Source organism: Anopheles coluzzii, chromosome 2 (genome assembly GCF_943734685.1).
Source record: "Anopheles coluzzii chromosome 2, AcolN3, whole genome shotgun sequence".
NCBI classification, from domain to species: domain Eukaryota; kingdom Metazoa; phylum Arthropoda; class Insecta; order Diptera; family Culicidae; genus Anopheles; species Anopheles coluzzii.
The window spans coordinates 55,053,184-55,074,017 of NC_064670.1; the positions used below are offsets into that span (position 1 = coordinate 55,053,184).

A 20,834-nucleotide genomic window follows, 5' to 3' on the forward strand; every position below is an offset into this window, starting at 1 on the left:
TCCATTACGGTTGATCACCTGAAAAATCCGTTTGGCATACTTTCGGTAAAATTTAGCAAAGACTGAACAGACGAGGTTCGCCAGGCATACCAAATCGCTACTTCCAGATGCTGTACGGTCTCATAATGTTTTCCATTTTCATATACTTTTCGAACTATTATGCTCCAGACGTTCTCAACGGTATTTAGATCTGAGGAAATGGCTGGTCAAGTAATAGTATTGATTTTCATTTTCTCCAGGATATCCTTTGTTTTCTTGTTGACATGTACGGAAGCGTTATCTTGTTGGAATATCAACTGGTTATTGTTGTATATGTTCAAGTGAGAATTCAAATGATTGCTTTATGATATGTGACTGATCACCGTCCATTTGTGTTGGAACAATCGCCAAATCATACTTTCCATGGCTGCTAAATGCACCCCATATCATTATAGAACCGCCTTCAAAATTGCGTATTACAAATTACCGTGGTTTGTATCGCGAATCTGGCCAACAGTGACCTACAATCAATTTATAGTTTAAAATATGTTCAATACCACATCACGAAAACTTACGTCATTCCATTCACGTGTCCACGTCATGTGTTCGGTAGCAAATTCTATTCTGGCGGATTTATGATGCTGTTTTAGATAGGGAGCCTTCTTCACTTTTTCTTTTGCAATATCAGGGGATTGATCGTGTGTCCACCATACTGTTGTTTTGCTTACATTGAGTCCAAGTGTTCGTTTGATTCTCAGACATCCTTTTGTTGAGTTCGAAGCTGCTTTAATTATTCTTCGTTCATCTCTCACGGATAGTTTTTATGGACGCCCCGTAGACATCCTTTGGCCTCAAGCACTTAGATAATTGAGGTAATTGTTCATAACTTTCGTATATCTTTGAATAAGTTCACTGATTTCGCGATTTGATTTGCCAAATGCATGACAAGCATCAATTTGGCCTATTTCGTACTCAGAGAGCTTGTAATGAGTTCGATTTTTGAATAGGGTCGTCATGTAATGAGTTCGGAAGATAGTCACGGTCGCTATGTAATGCGATGATCGGAAAAAAAGTACCTGGAGTAACGTCGCGGTAGGTCAGTTTTACTGATATGAGCCGAGGTAGGATAAAACTTGGGGACGAAGTGGGATAAAAGTGTTGGAGTGGACTTTTCAACACTTGATCGTCCAGGCGATCATAGAAACCTTTAGGAGGTTTCCCTTACTGGAAACGTAGGAGTTTAGAGGCTTTACCTTGGGAAGGGGGCATAACTAAACTCTTTAAATGAGAAGTCGATAGATGTTGGATGGGCATAGTCTTATCCTGACAGTCCGAACGAATCTGAGTTGCCACGGTCGGAATTGGTTTTATTTATACTCAAATGAAGTTAAGGGTTTCGCACATTTGGTTCCGGGTTTTATGTTGGAACGTTATTATTTTCACTCAGCTAGTTACGTATGTCTTTTGTTAACAAGAACGATGGTTCTTGTCACTAAGTTCCTGTTTTGGGTTTAATGCATATACTGTTCCTGCTTTGGGTTACATACTGTTCGTGCTTATGTTGTGCGTTTCGGTTGTTTTTGATAAGTATGTCCCATCTGTTATTTGTTTGAATGAACGGCCTGAACTCCTCCGGGTGTGTTGCTATGGTATGATCTGATTTACTGAATGTGTTATAATGAATGTATTACAAAGGTGTGATTTGCCTTTCCAAAGTGTGTTACAAAGTGTATATAGCTGATACTGTGTATTATAATAAGTTTTGTATAGCAGATATGCTACAAGCAGTTTTCCCCGACCGATACCTAAACTGGATGGAAAATTTAATGTAGGACAGTGGCAAATTCCAATGGCTGCCAGATTAAATTTGTATGCTCTTGGTTTAATGCAAGATAGTTGCACTATTAAAGGTGGGGCTATCATTTTTAAACGTCCCTTTTTCAAGTTTTTTTTTATTATCAAAAATATTTTCAACATTTTTTTAAATTTTTTCAGGCAAAAATTTGTTCAAAGGCATTGAAAAAAGTGACGATTTTTTCAAAACTATCCGATAATTTTTAATGGCCTTAAATCAACAAAAACTAGGTGAGGCCATCATTATGAAACGCAGTGTAGTACTGATAATGATTATATAAAACATAACATATAAATGTAAACTTTACTTACGTATGGTACAATAGCTTTAAAACAGATAATTTGCTGTAAATCATTTGCCACTCTATATGTTTCTATATTACTATCGAAATGCTGTACCGTAGCACATATATCACTTCGTATTGTTTCACAACGGTTATGATACTGTGAAGATACACTTGAAACAAATTATAAATTTGCCAGCCAAATTTAGAAGTAGAATTAGAAGTAAACCTTGTTGAGTGAGTGCGTTCGTGTACTATGTAATGGTAATTGGACGAGCTGTAAAACTAGTCACAGGCTATTAAATTCATCCTATTTGCTTGAAATAATGACACAAACTGTTTTGATGGACAAAAATATCAATTCTCTATCAGTTTTTAATTAACTATTAGGGATATTTGGAAAAGCATTCCTATAATCGCAGTTTTCTACAATTAGTGTTCGATTTTATTAAGGTTAGTTAAATTTCACATCATTTATTTATTTTTTTAGTTTAGAATACATCTTTCCCCACCTTCCTTAGGCCCCACAACACTCACATACTCGGTTGTATGCTCACTAGGACGTTGTTTACGCAAATAACTGCTCGAAATTCATTAGCGCCAATCATGAATATTCCATAGCAAACAACTCCGTTTGACCGAGACCGAGACTGGGGATTCCAACGGCATCTTCAATGCCACACACCAAACGGTTCCACCATCTGACGTTTTGAAGCATTGTTATCGTTCTCTCTATTCAAAACCGGTTCGAACGTTGAACAGTCGTTTGTGCTGGTACCGTACTCCTAAACCAGCTGGTGCTGTTAGCTTGAATCATCCACAGACGTATAGAAACCGGAACAGAATCCTTCCGCAAAACGCCTACGTTCGTTTGATATTGACCCTAGCAGTCAATGAACTCCCATCGGCTTTGCAAACCGGGAAGATGATCACACCGCAGATTCACGCTATAGATCGCACCACCACACCAAGGTTAACTAGTCCGGCACGGAACGGCACACCGTTTGGCGATTGTCACATCGTAAGTGGTTGGTGTGCAAAGAATGGAAGAAGTTCGCGAAAGAATCAAACCTCGCGAAACCAATATCAACAACACACTCGCCAAGGCTTTTAGCCTGAATGTTTGCCGTCTCAGCCCAAATTTCAAACGTATAAATAAGAGGTGACCGATCGCTAATTCGCGGAGATTCGCTAGACGCGAGCTGTGTTACAGTGCATAACGAAACGCAACGAAGCAATTGTACAGCAGTGATGTTGCGAGCGTTTGTGATAGTGATGATGGTCGGAATGGCCCTAACAGTGCCAATCCAAAACACGCGATCCACTGGTGTTTCGGTGCCAACAGCAAGCCTGGAATCTGTAGACAGCAAAGCAAATCAACAACCGGCGACTCGTCAGTTGGCGAATGATCCTGAAGCGGACCGCAACAAACGGCACCTCGGCTTCGGAGGCATCGGTATCGGTGTGGGTCTGATCGGTGGAGGATTCAGCCCGTACGACAACTATGGCTACGGTGGCTATTATGGAGGGCATGAAGGCTACTACGGCGGCTATGGCAACCAGTTCGGTGGCGGTTTTGGAGGACCGTATGGCTATGGAGCGCCACCTGGCTTTGGAAGTCCTTACGGCTTTGGTGGCTTCCCCGGGCCATACGGAGGATACGCTAGCGGGTACCAGTACGGCTACGGGTCCGGATACAGCAGTGGATTCTTCGGCTAGTAAACACCAAACTATCATCAGCTCTCGGTAGATCGTAAATCACTTCAGTCAGTATTAATTTATTCACAGCAAATAAATTATTTTACCTTCACGATGTACGCTGCATTGCACTGGTTCGCCTTATAGCAATCACAAAAATCGGTCACACTTTATCATTTACGGTGGTGGTGCTTTTCAACTTGAATTTCGTTTTCCACTGTAAACATGGACTGATGCTCTTAAGGGGTTTACTGCTCGAGCGAACGACCGGGCCGACCCGATCCTCGCACGAGCCTGTTCCTGGCGCGGTGCGGAATACACAATTAGCCGCAAAGCCTCCATAGCCCATCGCGTTAATTACGCGAAAGATTTATTGCTGTGCTTAACTGCTTTGCGATCTGATAAAAATCTCGAACACAAACCCAATCCCCCGCTTGTTTTGGACACATCAACAGAGTGGAGGGATTAGTTGGCAAGACGGAACATTGAAAGTGCCGTGATCGTCTCTCCTGTTACTGTGTCATCTTTCAAATTCTTTTTCTGAGGTTGATCTGCTCCCGTCCAATTAATTGGAACCATTTAAATCTTGCAAAACGCTATACTTTCCATTTTAAAGCGCAATTCTTGAGCTACAAACCAACGTCATTTATATTGTGGCTATGTGTCGTAACTCTAAAACGGCTTTTTCTTCATCGAAACCGTTCGCTCAAACTCTACGGGTACGGCAGAGTGTGGTTTGAAATGAAAATTTTATTTCACTACACTTAATGTTTGGCGCCATCTAACTGGTTTAGTCCAAAAGAATTCTTACACTCCCGAAACCCAATCAGTTCCCCAACCTGGGACGAAGCTGTTCAGATACTTTTTAGGGGTGTTTTAAAATTTTACGTCCCCCGTTAGGCGTGGCCACAAAAATCAAACCAAGATTTGATCAGAAAGTAATTCACCAACACACACACACTCTGTTTGCCTCCCGCACAAAACGGAAACCGTTAACTTTCACAAACAATTTCCTTCTGCCTAATTGAAACTTAAGCACTTCGCCCCCTTCCTTCCGGCCAAAATGCTCCACAACGCCCCCACCCAAAATCGGTGCCTGGTGCGTGGGAGGACACGCAGAATTTAGCTCTCGTCTCGCAACAGAAAAATCACAACAATTCCACTCTGCTGCCAGTTTGGTTGGTGGTCGAAGATGGTAAAACGTTGCCGCCACACCCCAACGGCCCGTCGTCGCGTACAAAGGGCACTGATGGTGGTGCTGCTTTTTCAAACATTTCCGCCTTCATTTCATGATGGCAATGAAAGGTAGAAAATTAAATAAATTTGTAATAAATAACACATTTCTATCTCTGACTTTGTGCTACAGTTCTTGCGCCGCACAAAGGCCCTCCAGCCCTACAGAAGCGCGGCGATTGATAGGGCTGCGGCTTGCGTTTGCGGAACATTGTGTGATTCGCTAAACCACCGCCACATTGTTCGGAAATGTTCTGCCTTCTTCCGAACGAGTTATTTATCTAAATTGCCCACAACAACCTTGGCCAGCACGTTGTTTGAAAGTTACTCCCTAACCACTCCACTGCTCTCCCCTCCCCAGTACAAATCGAATCGGTAACAAATTTTAGCGCAATAGAATTTTCGCAAAACTTTCCGCATCTGTGCGTGCCTTGACCGGGAGACGGGAGGGAGGGAAACTTCCACTTATTTTCCTCAAAAGAAGAAAATAAAAAAAAAACGCTCACACTATGCAACGAAATGGTCGATTTTTCTCGCGAGTGTCCCCGAAAACGAGCAGGCAAAACGCAGGCATCGCAACCAATTCATAAATCAAACCACAGCAGCGCGAGCGTTCCCAGTCCGTCGACTGGGAAAAACCAGGAAGCGACAGTGCACGTTGCTGCCCTTCCAGTCGCCCGTTCCCCTGAAACTGGAATCCACCACTCCGCCAAGTAAAGAGTTATACGCCACGGCAACACATTTTATTGCGTTGGAGTTCAGAGAGCAATCGGGGCGCTGGGCAACGATCGGGCACACCCGGAAGTATCGTTTAGCCTGGTGGTGCTGCGTCGAATCTCGATCCCTGGGACAGGAACGGCGAACGAGAGATTGCGATTTTTATTTGCAAAACTCACAGCCAAGAAACGAGAAAGAAAGTCAATACTTCGACAACAGCAACAACGGACAACCTCAAAGGTTCGCAAATCCTTCGGACGAACAGAGACAGCGACAAGGATAAAAAATACATTCGAAAAGCTGAAAAGTTTATGAGAAAACTTTTTCAATATAAGCGTATGGGGGGACACATTACGGAACGATTTCCATCAATTCGTGCCGCCGCTGCCTACGCCGTCTGATGGATGGCGCAATGTCACACACAGTAAGCACATTCCTTTTAACCCAAGAGAGACTCTGTGCACCGTTATGTGCCCTTCTGGGTGTAGGTGCGTGCAGCTTCACGCAAGGAATTGTGCATCAAAAACTTTGGCAGGTCAGAGACATGGCTTATTCGCGTATTCGGAAGCTCCCAAACACCGAACCACTCTTTCCGGCGTTTAATGCCGGTTCAATGGCACGGTCTGTGACGGTCTGGCTGTCTGTCTGTCTGTCTGGCGGGTCGGGACGTCCGAACTTCAATCGGTTTGGATCGGATATTGATGATGTGATTTCTTTTCTGCGGTAGATCAAACAATCATTTAGCGGTAATCCGGCACGCCCGCTTTTGCACTTTCGCTCGTCGTTCTGATCTGATGTGCTCGCTTCTTTTAACGCTGACGCACACAAGACAACGGACAAGAAAATATACTTTCAACATTCTACACACCAGCAGACACAACTGTTCAATTAAAATTGCGCTCTAATTAATACGTTTGCCTGCGGTGTGAATAATTTAGGAACAAACCCCCGTTTGTACTGTCATCCTAAACGGGAAGTAAACTGTTATTCCCTTGTGTCTATTGACTTCCTGCTGGAAGCAGCGATTGTGCAAAACGGGTTTAAGGGATTAATTATTAACGTTAGGCCGTCACAGCACACCTTTCCTACCCCTTTCGATCGTACCTGGCGTATCGATGACTTTGAATGACATTTTTCAAATGGATCAACGCAAGCGGCAGCATTGCCATTCATGTTCATTTATGCTTTGCAAATCAACACCGGCGGCTATTTAATTGCTATGCACATTCGCGATTGTTCGTTTGTTCGAGGATTGGTGGTGAGAGAGCAAACAAAAAAAGGCGACTTCAAAGCAACTCCCTCAACAGTTGCTGACGTGTTTCATAATTGGATATTTAATAGTCTTTCTAATTGATTGCTCTCTGGTATGAAAGCTTCACTTGCAAAACTGGAGCTTCTGTCTGAACTAATTTACAACTTAAAACAAAAACGAAAATATAATAAACGAAGCATACAGCGTGGCTAATTTGAATGTTGGCATGCCATTTAATGTTCATTTAGCGTTGCTTTTTTGTTTTTGCGACTCAACCACTATACGCAGTAGAGATGGAAACATCATGCAGAAGTTTCAGAACAATTTGTGGGATAATGGGATTGTTTACCTTTTTTTTTATTTATTAAAAAAAATCAAACTTCAGATTAATGCGCTTTCAGTGGTTTGTTTACTGCGTAGCTGGCCACCACACGAGTTAAAAGCGGGGGAAAAATGCCACAGCAACTTTTACAGCGCCCAAACTTTCACATAATCCACCAGCAACGAGGCAGACTTGCCCCCATCCCGCTCCAGGTTCCACGTCGGCAGCCACTGGGCGCGTCCGTTCCAAAAGTCTGTCGCCGCTTGGGGTGAGTTGTTTTTCCACGGCTTACCGCCCGGGTTTGTGGCCGCGTCTGGGAAAAAGGCAACTCCGCCGACCGCAAGATTAATGATGAAATGGAACTCCTGATCGAACGGTGCCATGCGCGTGCCGTGACGCCACGGGTTTTCCAGATTGTGCTTGTCGAAACCACCGCGCGTCCAGAAGTCGCCCCCGATCGTGGCCAGATCCTCCCCGTTGATGCTTACCGTGATGTTGTCCGGCGTCCACACGAACCCGAACGTGCTAAAGCTCTTGCTAAACTCCTGCTCCGGCAGGGCATTCTTCGTTAGCGTTGCCGTCGGGTACCCGTTGTACGAGGGATTTGGCCCAAAGTGTAGCGTTTGGCCGACTTGGCGCGTGCCGATCTGAACGCCGTCCAGGTACAGATTCTCGTTGCCGCGCGATTCCATCAGATCCATCTCGCCCGAAGCCGGCCAGGTGCCGTACGCGTTACGCTTCGGCAGCAACCAGATGGCGGGCCACAGCCAATCGCCCGTCGGCAGCTTGGCGCGCACCTCCGCCCGGCCGTACTTGAAATTGAACGAGCTGATCGTACGGATGCGGGCACTCTTCACCGGATTAACGATGTGCTGCCGATTGCCGACGCGGACGCAACCGTAAAAAGCATCGTTTGTGCAGCTGCAAAGAACACGAAACGGAAGTGCGATAAGAAAGTGTTCTATTTGGTCGGTCGATTAGGTGCACAATTCCCGATTCGAAGGTTATCATCATCAGCAACAACAACAAAAATACGTACTGGTCCGTGGGATAACTGCCCTGCAGGCTCAGCGTGCCGGATGTCATGAAATCTAGCCCAAACTGGTCCGCCGTCAGTGTTGGGCGTATGTTGAGTGCACCATCCTCGACGAATGAGTTCGACCGATTGTTGGTGTACCACTGGAACTCCCAGTTCTGTTTTTGGGGGTTTGAATGGGCATTACAAAGTTTAAAAAAAGCAAATTAAATTGCATCTAAATAAGCTTCAAATTAGACAAGATTTGTCGAACTTACACCACCGCCCGCTAGCGTATTCTCGTGTTCCCACTTTTCAAAGTCGAAGAAATCGAAAGTATCTTCAAAAATAAGCTCGCCACTGCAGAACGTGCGTCCCCGGTCGATCAAACTTCCGCTGGCCGTCGTAACGGACCGTACACACTCACTTTGCGCTGTACTAGCCGTGCTTGTTGATTCATCGACAGCTTCCACCCAGTCACCCACGGTTGCTAGTAGCAACGACCCGATCAACAATCGCACACGCACAAGCTGCATAATGAAAAGCCCCTTTTTTCTTCCCTCAACTTGATCACACACAGCCTCACACAGTGCTCAATAGCCGGTACCCGTTTTGGATGCTGCCCCGGTAATGAGCCGTAATCATTCGTCCCCTACCAAACACTGGGACGACTGCAGCGATACTGAGCTCATCATCGGCGGGAGAATTAAGTTTTATAACAACAACCCGGCTACAGCCGCAGCAGCAACAGCAGTCAATGTACCGAACCGGCGTCATCAAACTGGTTGCCTGATCGTGATCCCGCTTGGTCACACACCCCCGGCCACCATATGCGTGGTGCACACGTGCGTCCTACCGCGTGGCCATAGTTCTAAACGTTTTGACGAAACTTGAATCAGCCAGTGTGTTGTTTGGCTTATGTGTTTGGTGTTGAGTGAATGAGGAAGTTTTGTTTTCGTTCAAATTTAAATTTCGAAACAATTAATCTGTAAAAACATAGTATCAGTAGTTAGTCTATTGCATCACTTAAATCGTCTTTAATGTTATTTGAGGTAAGTAAGTTATCTTAGCTGGTAGTTGTAGTGGTAGATTAAATTTATTGGTTTTTTACATAAAAGTTTGATTACATTGTACATTTTTAAGCTAGTTCCGTATTGAAACTCTCCTGATAATTTTTTTTTTCTAATTCCTCGATTGGGCTAGCCAACTTGTATTTTTGAATATTTCCTTACCTTTTCTATTATCTAGAGCAGGGGTCTCCAAACTACGACATGCAGCCCCTTTGTCAAACTCGATCGTTGAGGGGCGGTAGTGGCAGTCTTCTATAAAAAAAAACTATTGCTTTAATTTATTTCAAGACTGTGCTGGTCAATAAACCATATACAATGCTCAAAATGTTTTAAAACCATCCAAGGAAACCACCATTTTATGTCATTTTTTGACAACCGCACCAAAATTTTAAAAGAAATACACAATAAAGCTTAATTAGTATAAACTTGATGCACAATTATTAAACTTTTTTGCTCGGTAAAATTAATTAAATGCAAAACATGATACACTCATTATAATTTTAATACCTTTATTGTCTTATTAAAATGAAACAAAAAAGGTCTTAAAATTAAAACCAAACACTTTCAAGACAACCCGAACCGGCCGAACTGGGAATCACTGATCGGTATCATCATCGTCATGCCACGACACGATTTCTACCCTCCCTCCAGGCTGGTGCTAGTACTGTCCCAATCCACTGTTTTATTTTTTTTTTATTTCTATTCTACGCCCATTCCATCCCCCATTACTCCGGCGTATAACGCGATTTTACGCTTTTGCATCCCACCAAATTCGATCCGCTGCCGTGCCGCTGCGCGCAAACTGTATTTGTTGTGTATGATGGATGGAAAATCACAACAATTGGTTAAAAATTCGGAATTCCCTGTGGGGAAAGAACAAAAGCCACACTGCATCGCTTTATGCAAAACAAGTATTTTTACGGTTCGTAAAAAGGTTCGTGGGTTCTATGCTACGGATGCGTATTGCATTGGGGCACACACACACACGCTTGAAACGGGTTGGTTGATGGCTTCTTTTAGTGGGGCGAAAACCAGTCGTTGTAAAGATTGTGTTCTCGAACCTGTCTCGAACCTCCTGCACACAATTCCTGTTTCGGCCTGCGTATGTGCACGATTGTTCGAACTGTCGTGACTGATCAGTGCAGTATTGACTGGCGGGGCAGATTAATGCGACTCACGAACAATTTGTTCACATCATTAATGGTAATAATGGGTCTCGGTTTGGGGGTTTTTACCATTTATTTTATTCACTTTGGTCAACTAGATCAACTCGATCAACTAGAGTTCGTTTTGCATAGGTCTAAGTAACAATCTGTCTGTATAATCTAAGTAACAATCCAATCACGCGGGGCTTCTATCACTGTTTTACCATGATAGGTAGGTCACTGGACATTGCTGCAATTCCCCCCCCCCTCTCCCCCCCCCCCTTATCTCTCCCTCCAACCTCCATCACAGAGCCCAAACACGCACGTAATCCACCTGCATCGATGCATCCTTCGAGTCGGCATCGTCCAGCTTCCACGTTGGCAACCAATCATTTTTGCCATTCCAGAACTCGGTCATCGCGTTCGGTGCCCCATTGTGCCAGGGTTTGTGCGTCGGATTAATGTCATCGTCGGAGAAGTACTCCGACCCGCCGACGGCCACCGATATCTTGAAGTAGAACTCCTGATCGAACGGGGCCATAATGCTGCCGTACCGCCACGGATTATCGATGCCGGGCGTACTGATGTTGAAGTTGCCCTTCTGCCAAAAGCCAGTACCGACCTTCACCGTGCCCGTCTCGATGTCGTTAATGCTGAACGTTACATGATCGGGCGTCCATTCCATCTGGTACCGATTGAACCCGGTATGGTACCCCTTGCCCGATTCCGAGTTGCGCGTGAAGGAAGTGCCGGGAGCACCGTACCCGCTACCGTACGCCGCGTTCGGACCGAACTTAAGCGTGGACGTGACCTGCTCGATGCCGACATTGATGCCATTCTTAATCAGATCCCGATTGCCCTTCGATTCGAGCAGATCGATCTCGCCGGACGCAGGCCAGCGGCCGTACGCGTTTACCTTCGGCAGGAACCAAATCGCCGGCCAAAGCCAATCACCGGCCGGCAGCTTGGCACTTACCTCTACCTTCCCGTACTTGAATGCGAACGAGTCGACCGTCCGAATGCTGGCGCTCTTCACCGGATTCAGCACCTGCCCGTGGGACCCAGTACGTTCGCAACCGTCCGGCGAATGTTTGGTGCATCTGCGCTGACGAAACGACTAATTAATAAACGTTTTCCCTCCAATTCCCCCCCCCCCTTCCCCCTTACTGTTCTGCCGGTGAGCCGCCGTGGACGTTCAGCACTCCAGAGCGCAAAAACGGCTCCCCGAACTCATCCACCGTCAGCGTCGGTCGAATGAAGAGGTTCCCTTCGCGAACGAACGAATTCGTACGGTTGTTGGTAAACCACTGGAACTCGGAATCCTGCAAGAAAGATACAACCACACACACACACGATTGCTTAATCTGACCGCATCTCCATCCGCATCCTTCCTCCTGACTCTTCCTTACCGTATTGCCAGCGAGCGTGTTCTCGTGCTGCCAGGTATCCAGATCGAATCCATCGAACGTGTCCTCGAAAATTAGATCCCCCGGACAGAACGGACCTACGGGAAGGGCATTGTTGTTGTAATCTCCCCCTCTAATCGAATGCGAATGCGTGCACCGTGTTGTCAAGCACAATTACAAATAACCTACCGGATGGTGCCTTCAGTCCGCTGGCCGTCGTTAGGGACTTTTCCTGACATTTGGAGCTGGAGCTGGTCTTTCCGCCCAGGACGGCACCGGCCATTGCGAGACCCACCAGCAGTGTGCTCAATTTACCCATCGATAAGTGCATCGGAGCGCAGCGAACTAATCTTGTCAGCTCCAAGAAATGTTACTCTCAACTTCCACCAACTCGGTCTGTCCTTCTGGGCCCCTGTCCACATCGGGCTTATATAGTAAGTTCACATCGAAGCTGCAAACGAACGCGTGGGAGCTGGCAGCATCAGTTAGATTTACAGCATAATTATGCTCGCCGGGCATTGATTTACCACCACCCGAACCCACCACGCGGGCCAGTCACCATCGATCATTCGCGGAAGGTCTCACGGCGCGCGAACACTAGGTACTGTGTCGGAAGTAGCGTGCCTCAAACGTGTGAAAGTTGGAGCATCCAGCATTACCAGCATTGCGACAATGCCCAACCGGCACCTGTAACCAGATTACTATCGAAAGTGTCATGTTGGACACGCCGCACCTAGGCTGACGCTGACGATGGGGAAGGAGGTGATGAGTCGCCGCACCTGTCACGAGTGCATCATTCGGAATGGAGTTGTCAGTTGCATACACACATCATTAGCATCGAACTGGAACGGGCGGAACGGGCGGAGCGGGCCGTTGCAGTGAGGGGGAAGGGGCGCTTGGATACGCGATAAGAATCGGAGCGGAGAATGAAATGCAACCAGCCGGCTTTTCGTCAGATGTGGTGTCAGTTTAATGGCATTGTTTGCAACACCACCGCCGCCAGAACAGCTGGACAAACGACTGTACAATCGAACATGCGCCCGACAACGAACAATCATTCGGTAAAATTATTACGAACAAGTTACGGAATTTGCAAACAGTCGCGTAATATGTTAAACAGTGTGGCAGATTCAAGAAACGGTATCTACCAGCTGAGACCACTCAAAAAACCACCCTAAACTTAATTGTTACCGAAACGCTCCAACTATAAAAATCCAATAAAACATTTACCAACGTTCGAGTCAGGCCACACAAGTGTCATCACTATTCGAAAATTGGTTATAAATAAAGCTTATTCGATCACTCGTGTTCTAGTGTTTCTCCCCATTAGCAGATTCCGCCGAACGAAGGCTCTAGTGGTGGGAGCTCGGAATCGGACCCACCCGATTCTGATTCCGTGTTCAGAATCAATTCCGGAGGCGATTCCGATGCTGGAATCGATTCCGATTCCGGAGCCGATTCCGGAGTCGATTCCGGTGCCGGTTCCGGAGCCGATTCCGGAGTTAAATCCAGAATCGATTCCAGAGTCGATTCCGGGATCGGCTCGGGAATCGATTCCAGAATCGGAATCGGCTCCGAAATCAGAATCATCTCGGGAATCGGAATCGACCTGGGAATCGCAATTTGCTCCGGTTACGGAATCAGGATTGACTTCAGAAATGGAATGGTTTGAATTGAATTAAGAAGTGTGGGAAGCGAAATAAGTCCGGGAATCTCCATGTGAATAGATCATTTACAAGTAAATTTTGATTCTTTGCCGCTATCAACACGTAGCATCGTTGGATCCAAACGCCTATTCCGATGCAGATGCCGAAACCGACTCCGTTTCGAAACCAATTCTGATTACGCAGTCAATTCCGATGTCGGAGCCGATTTTGATTTCTGAGCCAATTCCGAAACCGATTCTGATTCCGGAGCCAAATCCGATTCCGGAGCAGATTCTGATTCCGGAGCCGATTCCGATTCCGGAGCCAATTGCAATTCTGGAGCCGATTCCGGAACCAAATCCGCAGCCGATTCCGGAACCAAATCCGCAGCCGATTCCGAAATCGATTCCGCAAACTGATTCCGGACCTACTATCCGGAATCGATTCCAGAAAACTTCGGAGCTAGCCGGAATCGATTCCGATAAAATATTCATTTTTCCCATCACTAGAAGGCTCTGCCCTACTTGGTAACCACGTTTGGTTATCAAGCTATTCAATCGATTGACCGATCAGCAATAGCCCTTCTTCAACATAAGTGCAAGTTTGCACCTTTAACGGCTAATACTCCCGCGATGTTTTAGAGCCGTCTGGAATCGTACCCGTCGCGTAAAGTAAAGTTCCGTTGCTCTACTCGTCCGTTGCATAAGTGTAACTCGACTTTCTTTCTAACGTAGTGAGCGAATTATATGATTCGTGCGCAATTGACCTAACCTGCGATACGTTCTCGCCTCGATACTCCGCTTCGTTCTGTGGGGCTGGAGATGGGCGGGTCGACCCGAACCTATCGGGTTGGAGCCATCCATAAGCGACCCGAAGTTGTTCGGGTCGGCCCCAAAGGTACAAGTAGGTTCAGTAGGTGCAACGACTCCGACCCGTTGGTGCAACGAGTTCGAGTCGGGTCGGTAGGATTCATACCCGACCCGAACTCGCTGCACCTACGGGTCAGAGTCGCTTATGCTTTCTCACACCTATTCATCATTCGGGTCGGCTCGAACTCGCTACACCTGCGGGTCGGATTTGATTCCGACTTTGACCTAGCGCACCCGCTGCACCCACGGGTCGGAATCGATTCCAACTGGCTCGCACTCGACTCCGGGTCTAGTCGTGAAATGAATCTTATGTCCCACCACTATTCTGCACTCTTCAATAGTACCATTATTATAGGTTCCTTCTATCCGAAGCTAACCAATTGGTTGTTAACAAATGTAATACAATAAAAAAAAACAAACACAGTTAAGAGTTGTACAGGGTTTATTGTCCAAATCGATTGATCCCAGCCGGTTTCTTTTATTCTAAAAACAATATTCATACAACTCACATCTACCGTTAAACACTATACTTTTGCCGCCTTCTACCACACACACACACACACACAATCACACAAATCAATAAAGTAGATAAATTGCAGTTTTCTAAAACGCGTACTCAATCATAGCAGAAACATTGGAATATTTTTTCCACCTCATACTTTTATCTAGTAGATTCCGTCAAACGCTGCTCTGGATAGCTGAACACTTTCCACGCCGGGGGAGAGAAATTCAATGGCCATCAATCAATTCAATTAAACTATCAGCGCGCTGAAATTGTTCCCCATTCGAAGTTGCATACTTAGACGACATACACATACACCCGTAAAAGATAAACCATTTTATCAAGCAAGGACAGGTACAACGGTGGGTAAAAAAAATAAAGTTTTCCGGCTCTCGCTAAATCAAACAATCCCAGTTCATCTCCCGTGGAGGGAATTGATCACGGGAAAATGAAATCAACGTGAATTATTTCGCTCCAATCGAGCGGTATCGTATTTGCACGGCACACAAAAAGGCAGATAGAGAGAGAGAGAGAGAGAGAGAGAGAGAGAGAAACAGAAGAAAAACGCACGCAATTTCCCGTGCACTTTTGCAACCCCGGGGGGGTGGCAGCTGCGCAAGTACGCGGTTGCATAAAATATGCAAACGTTCCAAAGCGATGTCATTTGATAATGCAGAACGATTGATCAACTTTCCACAGAAGAGGTGGAGGATTTTGCTATTAGTTTTATCGCTACACCACATTCACCGTGTGCTTTTCATTCTTCATCTATCAACTTTACGCTTCGCCGCACTCGACAACACACGGCACTATGCAACGGAATGAAAATTGCAGCATCAACCAAATCTAACCGTGTGCTGATTATTATTATTAGTATTATTATTGTTTGCTCCACTATGTATGTGCAACAGCACAATAAACAATAGACAATCACAATCAGACTTTCCCCCATAAGCTTAGGTTCTTTCTTTCTTTTTCTAATTGCTTGATGAAATGCTTTGCGCACAAATCAGCTCCAATGGAAAACATATTCAAACAATAAAAGCTTTTAGTGATATGCAACATTTTGTACATTGTTGAATTGTCTCGCTCTCGGGGTACTCCCACGCAGTGCCGTACGGGACTGACTGATAAGATACGCTCAATCAAACACGGCTCGCTAAATAAACAGAACCAGCACCGGTTCAACCTACATCAAACGACGCGGTAAACAGTGTTGCTGGTATACAATATTTGTTCTACTTTTTTAATGTCTTCATTGTAAATATAGATATATTTTAGATAAAACGTTAAATTGGTGGTATGCTTGCATATATCAAAGTATGTATATCAAAATCAAACCCATCTTTTTTGGTTTAGTTTGTTCTTTAGCAATATTGCTCGTCCGGTTGTTTGCTAATCTAGACCACTTATTCCATATCATTAACCTTACAATCTTGCTGTATTACTTCAGCACTCACTTTTGGCTTCGACTCAAGGTACTTAAGTTCAGTATTGTATCGTGTTAATTTAAGCAAATTTGGAAGACTATCGTATTTGTGCCATCGCCACCTCCGGGCCCTATTCTCCCGGTGTGTGCGATGCCAAATGTTTGCCTTCATCACAATCACCGATGGGGTTCTATATGTTGTACGTAAGATTAATGTTCAGTTTAAATGTATTCCTGCCCTCTTCTGCTATTTTATATTGCCCAAACGTCCAAAACAGATGGACAACACGAGCTATCTTAATTGTAAGGCCAAACTAACACAAACCAAAACAAAAAAACACACACACACACACACTCGCTATTGTATAAGCTTAAGGACCAGCCGTTTGTGCGACCCCTCTTCGCCGATGGTGCTTGTCGGTAAAGAAACGTTCAATCTCGGCAAAGCTCTTGCCATACGTTTCCGGTACGTAGCAATAGATGTATGCCACTCCAGCAAAGCATGTGGCAGCGTACAGGTAGAAAATGCCGCGTATTGCCACCTGCTCGAGCAGATAAGGAAAGATCTTGACCACACCAAACATCAGCACGTACGCAATCGATACAGTCAGCCCTCCTAGCTTCCCTTTAACCTAGAATGGGGAGGAAAAATCATATGCAAATAAGTAAATAATTTTTCAAATCACTTAACGGCAGGGTAACACCACATTCGCGCGCTATCTACTTACATCGGTGGGCAACAGTTCCCCAATCATCGTCCAGGGTAGTACGAGATAACCGAGAGCGCTGAAACACACGTATCCGAGAACGCACGCAAGCAACAGGTAGCTGCCAACAACTGCACTGCCCAAACGGTCGTGCAATAAATCCAGATACAGTGCACCGATCGTCATGCAAGCGCCCATCGCCAGGCCCGAGATGCAGAGCAATGGCCGGCGGCCATACCTTCTCGAGCAGCCCGACGTGATGATCGACATGATGAAGCGAATCGCGCCCAACACAACCAGCGCAGTGTACTGATTGAAGCTGGCGCCCTGTTCGCCCTGTGCTAGCGTTGCTTCGTTGATCTGCTGGAATACGTTCAGGGCGTAAAAGATGAGCACGTACGCACCGGATAGCTGCTGAAACAGGAACACTAGCAGCAGAATCGTCATCGGCCGGTAAACGCGCGGCTGCAGGAACACTTTCAACGATAGCGAGTTTATGGCACACTTTGCTTTCCCGTTCGTAACGTGTGGCGGCTGACGGGTCGGCGTACTGTTGGCAGCAATTTGCTGAAACTGTTCCTCGGCCAGCTAAAACGAGTCGACGAAAAACCATTAAACAACCGTACAATTGCCACCTAATTCTTGACTTCCTCTTACCTTCTTGTTGCGATACAGCCAGCACAGAACAGCCCGAGCTTTGGTGGGATCTTTCTTGGTAAACGTCACCAGCCAGTGGGGAGACTCGGGAATAAGCAGGATGAGCAAAAATGTTACCACTGAGAATCCAGCGAAAATGTACGCTATTGCTCGCCAATCGAAGAACACCGCTGGGTGGAAAACAAGCATCAAGATTAGTTCATCCAAACACCACACAGCGTGAATAATTCACACGCGTACCTAGAACGCAGGTTAGCAAAATCCCGAACGAAACAAACACACTGTTGGCACACAGCAGCATCGGACGCAGGGATACGTGCGAGATTTCGCTCACGTACACCAGGGCCACCGTGGTGAGACCGCCGGACGTTCCCAGGATGATGCGAGCGATGTAGATCATGCCAACGTTCGACGCACCGGCAATCAAAATCCAGCCCACAGCAAACGGAACACACGTTGCGAGTGAGATCTTTTTCCGTCCGAACTGATCCATCAGCTGACCGACGACGAGCGATCCAAGTGGAAGAGCAATCGTCACCACGGACGCTATCCAGGACGCTTCGTTGCGCCCAATCAGTATTGGGCTGTCTGGCTCGGAGAGCTGAGGCAGCAGAATGGCCGAGTAGGTCATGTTGATACCTGCCTGGACAACTATCAAATTCACCAAACAGGTCGCTAGTATCTGCAAAAACAAAGCACACACTAATTATTACCACAATCGCTCAACTTAAAGACCTAGCTTTACACCTACCTGCTGATAGCCATCCTTCCAGCCAATGGACGTGGTTGTTGCTTTGTTCGTCTCGTTTGAGGCTGTCAGCTTTTCGCATCCATCGCCCCTCGAGAGCGGCTGAGCTTCGTTGTCATGGTGATCCTTTCGTTCTTCGTCCTCAACGCCCAACGCGGGCGTTCCGATTGCCTGCTCAACATCGGTCGTCCCGTTTTCGGTCGGTGCCATTCTGCAGTCCGTCACACACTGTGCGGATGTGCTAGCATTGGGACAGCTCGTCCCCGCCAGCAATCGGGAAAAGGAGGATGCGACGCTCGTTGAAGATAGCGATTCGCAATACTTCAACGGTGCGGTGCAATCAGAAGATAAATAACCCTCTCCCAGGGCTCATGAAGATAAGACTAGCTGTAGTCGTTAAGCTATTTGTTCACCGTCTACCACTGAAACGAGAACTCTACTCTATATTAGAACTCGAACCGTTTTGGCTCTGGTGTATGGGTATTTATATGGCTGGTCTGTCTATTAAAGGATCAACGAAAGCTGTCAGTTAGGAACACAAAGATAAGACGTGACAGATGACACTGAAATGTTACGTCTTATTATTTAAATACTTTTCGAGATGTATAACTTTTTTTTACTGCTGCTGACAATCACAAATGATATTACATACTAAAAATAAGTAAAATTCACCTAAGCGTTTATGTTACGGCAAACCCCTTCGCAATATTAATAATGGTGATTCTCATTGGTCAGATATCGAATGCCATTCCATTATACATTCGCCGGCCTAATAGATTTGTCCTCCAGTCTGTTGTTTGTCTTCTGCAATTTGTGTCCATATTTTAATTTACTTTTTTTTATTATCCCGTTTGATTACTTGAAAAAAATGCAACACTCTCAATTGTTTCAAACACTTTCAAGAAAATAAGATAGCTTTAAAGCGATTCGGTTTAATGTGGCTTGTCCTATCTGTTAGCCGCCAAACCCTTCAATGCGTTCCAAGTTCCTGCCGTGAGCGGTTTGAGCACGTGCTGCACGAATGATTTTGATAGCATTAATTATTTTCATAATAGTAGCGTCCGCATTGTAGATTTCTTCAACCTAACAAAAACACTCATACATTCACGTATGGACGGCTCCAACATACGGGCTAGCGTATGCTGACTGTTGGAACGGGAATGAAAGTGAAACGTAAACAAAACACCCTTCTTTTTTGTTTTATTCGAAGGCTACGCACATCGTTGGCGACGTAGCTAGAATTGGTCCAATACGTGAACAGCTGATTTCGTGCATGCGGCCAATCGAGAGAGTGAGAGAGAGAGTCCGCTGCTTCGATTCGCAGAGCGTGAGAGTGTAACGAGTGCGAGAGCGAGAGCGCGAGCGCGTTTTCGTGAAGATTGACAAGTCAATACTACAACAGGGTAGGAAAAGAAGCCTGGAGCTACATAGCAACCAAGGACAAAGAGCAACCGAACCTGAATGTGGAGGGTGCGTATTGAACGGCGTTTATCGCTTCAGCTGCTGGTACGCGTCTGCGGTATAGCATCACAACAAACCACACTGTTCTATTCCATTACTGTTCACCACACAACTACGCCCAAAGACGAATTCCCCTTCGTACGGCGCGAGGTCAACAAACTTTCGAATTCGATTAGATGGAGGGTGAATACGCAACTAGTACAACACGCCTACGAATGTTGACAAATAACTAGTTCACTCGCGCTCGTTGCATTGCCCGAACATACACGCATTACCCATACACGAACGTCCAGCCAAAAAGCAAAATCACACCGCAGCGTTGTAATTCATTGGCTTACCTGCTCAATAAAATCACACTAGCCGCGAGTCGGCGAGTCAATACGCGATGTAAAAAGTGCCTATCTAAACACTCGCACACTACCACAGCACATGTGTTATCGTCCAACTATCATGCGTCTCCATCGGAATCCGTCGCACGTACACTTCTACCCTTTCTCTCCAAGGTATGCACACACTTTGCCAACTATATTGTGCCGGTGGAGGTTCTTCAACGTATAGCCCGTACAGTTCGCGACTAGTGCCCGATTTTCGATCTTGTGGTGCATCAGCGAAAAATGACACCCCCTCCGGGCGGGTAGCAAACTAGAACGTAAACACACGGCGCGACGACGAGCTACACGAACAATGACAGTACGCGCGACGAGGCCTTGCGTTGTATTGAACTTACGCAGTCTATCTACCAAGCGCAGTAGTAGCCGGCGACACGCGCGTAGACTTTATTGCAATGCCTGTACCCAAGCAGCATTCGGTTGAACTGTTAGATAATTGTGTTTTTCGTTT

At 45.9% G+C, this 20,834-nt stretch overlaps 4 protein-coding genes across 6 annotated transcripts; 1 reads left to right on the plus strand and 3 right to left on the minus strand.

Annotated features, from left to right (window-relative positions):
- The first annotated feature begins 3,404 nt into the window (after positions 1 to 3,404).
- Positions 3,405 to 3,836, plus strand: LOC120961140 (keratin-associated protein 6-2-like). Its single transcript, XM_040384819.1, has one exon. The coding sequence runs from the start codon at positions 3,405 to 3,407 to the stop codon at positions 3,834 to 3,836; it is 432 nt and encodes a 143-aa protein (XP_040240753.1).
- A 3,225-nt stretch (positions 3,837 to 7,061) lies between these two features.
- Positions 7,062 to 9,055, minus strand: LOC120951481 (beta-1,3-glucan-binding protein). Its single transcript, XM_040370241.2, has 3 exons — positions 8,633 to 9,055; positions 8,379 to 8,533; positions 7,062 to 8,260 (listed from the first exon to the last, which is right to left on the minus strand). The coding sequence occupies exons 1-3, from the start codon at positions 8,888 to 8,890 to the stop codon at positions 7,486 to 7,488; spliced, it is 1,188 nt and encodes a 395-aa protein (XP_040226175.2). The 5' UTR covers positions 8,891 to 9,055; the 3' UTR covers positions 7,062 to 7,485.
- A 1,808-nt stretch (positions 9,056 to 10,863) lies between these two features.
- Positions 10,864 to 13,283, minus strand: LOC120953309 (beta-1,3-glucan-binding protein-like). Its single transcript, XM_040373116.2, has 4 exons — positions 12,165 to 13,283; positions 11,979 to 12,073; positions 11,737 to 11,891; positions 10,864 to 11,669 (listed from the first exon to the last, which is right to left on the minus strand). Exons 1-4 carry the CDS (start codon positions 12,304 to 12,306, stop codon positions 10,874 to 10,876), a joined length of 1,188 nt encoding a protein of 395 aa, XP_040229050.1. The 5' UTR covers positions 12,307 to 13,283; the 3' UTR covers positions 10,864 to 10,873.
- Positions 13,284 to 14,914: 1,631 nt separating this feature from the next.
- On the minus strand, positions 14,915 to 20,712 carry LOC120949536 (facilitated trehalose transporter Tret1-like). 3 transcript variants are annotated; one of them, XM_040366901.2, is made up of 7 exons: positions 20,333 to 20,712; positions 19,206 to 19,337; positions 18,537 to 18,955; positions 18,026 to 18,467; positions 17,786 to 17,955; positions 17,150 to 17,716; positions 14,915 to 17,053 (listed from the first exon to the last, which is right to left on the minus strand). In XM_040366901.2, exons 3-7 carry the CDS (start codon positions 18,741 to 18,743, stop codon positions 16,793 to 16,795), a joined length of 1,647 nt encoding a protein of 548 aa, XP_040222835.1. In that variant the 5' UTR covers positions 18,744 to 18,955; positions 19,206 to 19,337; positions 20,333 to 20,712; the 3' UTR covers positions 14,915 to 16,792. The 3 variants fall into 3 exon arrangements, with proteins under 3 accessions (XP_040222835.1, XP_040222834.1, XP_040222833.1); XM_040366900.2 differs by lacking the exon at positions 19,206 to 19,337; XM_040366899.2 differs by lacking the exon at positions 19,206 to 19,337 and having other exon boundaries at positions 18,537 to 18,969.
- Between the last annotated feature and the right edge of the window lie 122 nt (positions 20,713 to 20,834).

What these genes read in the sequence shown, in the direction of transcription:
- LOC120951481 (XM_040370241.2), bottom strand. Translation starts at nt 8,890, where the DNA reads ATGCAGCTTGTGCGTGTGCGATTGTTGATCGGGTCGTTGCTACTAGCA. An exon ending in ATACGCTAGCGGGCGGTGGT is followed by an intron (nt 8,534 to 8,632) that starts GTAAGTTCGACA and finishes CCCCAAAAACAG; the next exon opens with AACTGGGAGTTCCAGTGGTA. An exon ending in GGCAGTTATCCCACGGACCA is followed by an intron (nt 8,261 to 8,378) that starts GTACGTATTTTT and finishes TGTTCTTTGCAG; the next exon opens with CTGCACAAACGATGCTTTTT.
- LOC120961140 (XM_040384819.1), top strand. Translation starts at nt 3,405, where the DNA reads ATGGCCCTAACAGTGCCAATCCAAAACACGCGATCCACTGGTGTTTCG.
- LOC120949536 (XM_040366900.2), bottom strand. Translation starts at nt 18,743, where the DNA reads ATGGCACCGACCGAAAACGGGACGACCGATGTTGAGCAGGCAATCGGA. An exon ending in GGCTGTATCGCAACAAGAAG is followed by an intron (nt 17,717 to 17,785) that starts GTAAGAGGAAGT and finishes GACTCGTTTTAG; the next exon opens with CTGGCCGAGGAACAGTTTCA. An exon ending in GGGAACTGTTGCCCACCGAT is followed by an intron (nt 17,054 to 17,149) that starts GTAAGTAGATAG and finishes TCCCCATTCTAG; the next exon opens with GTTAAAGGGAAGCTAGGAGG.
- LOC120953309 (XM_040373116.2), bottom strand. Translation starts at nt 12,306, where the DNA reads ATGCACTTATCGATGGGTAAATTGAGCACACTGCTGGTGGGTCTCGCA. An exon ending in ACACGCTCGCTGGCAATACG is followed by an intron (nt 11,892 to 11,978) that starts GTAAGGAAGAGT and finishes TCTTTCTTGCAG; the next exon opens with GATTCCGAGTTCCAGTGGTT. An exon ending in GGCGGCTCACCGGCAGAACA is followed by an intron (nt 11,670 to 11,736) that starts GTAAGGGGGAAG and finishes TCGTCAGCGCAG; the next exon opens with ATGCACCAAACATTCGCCGG.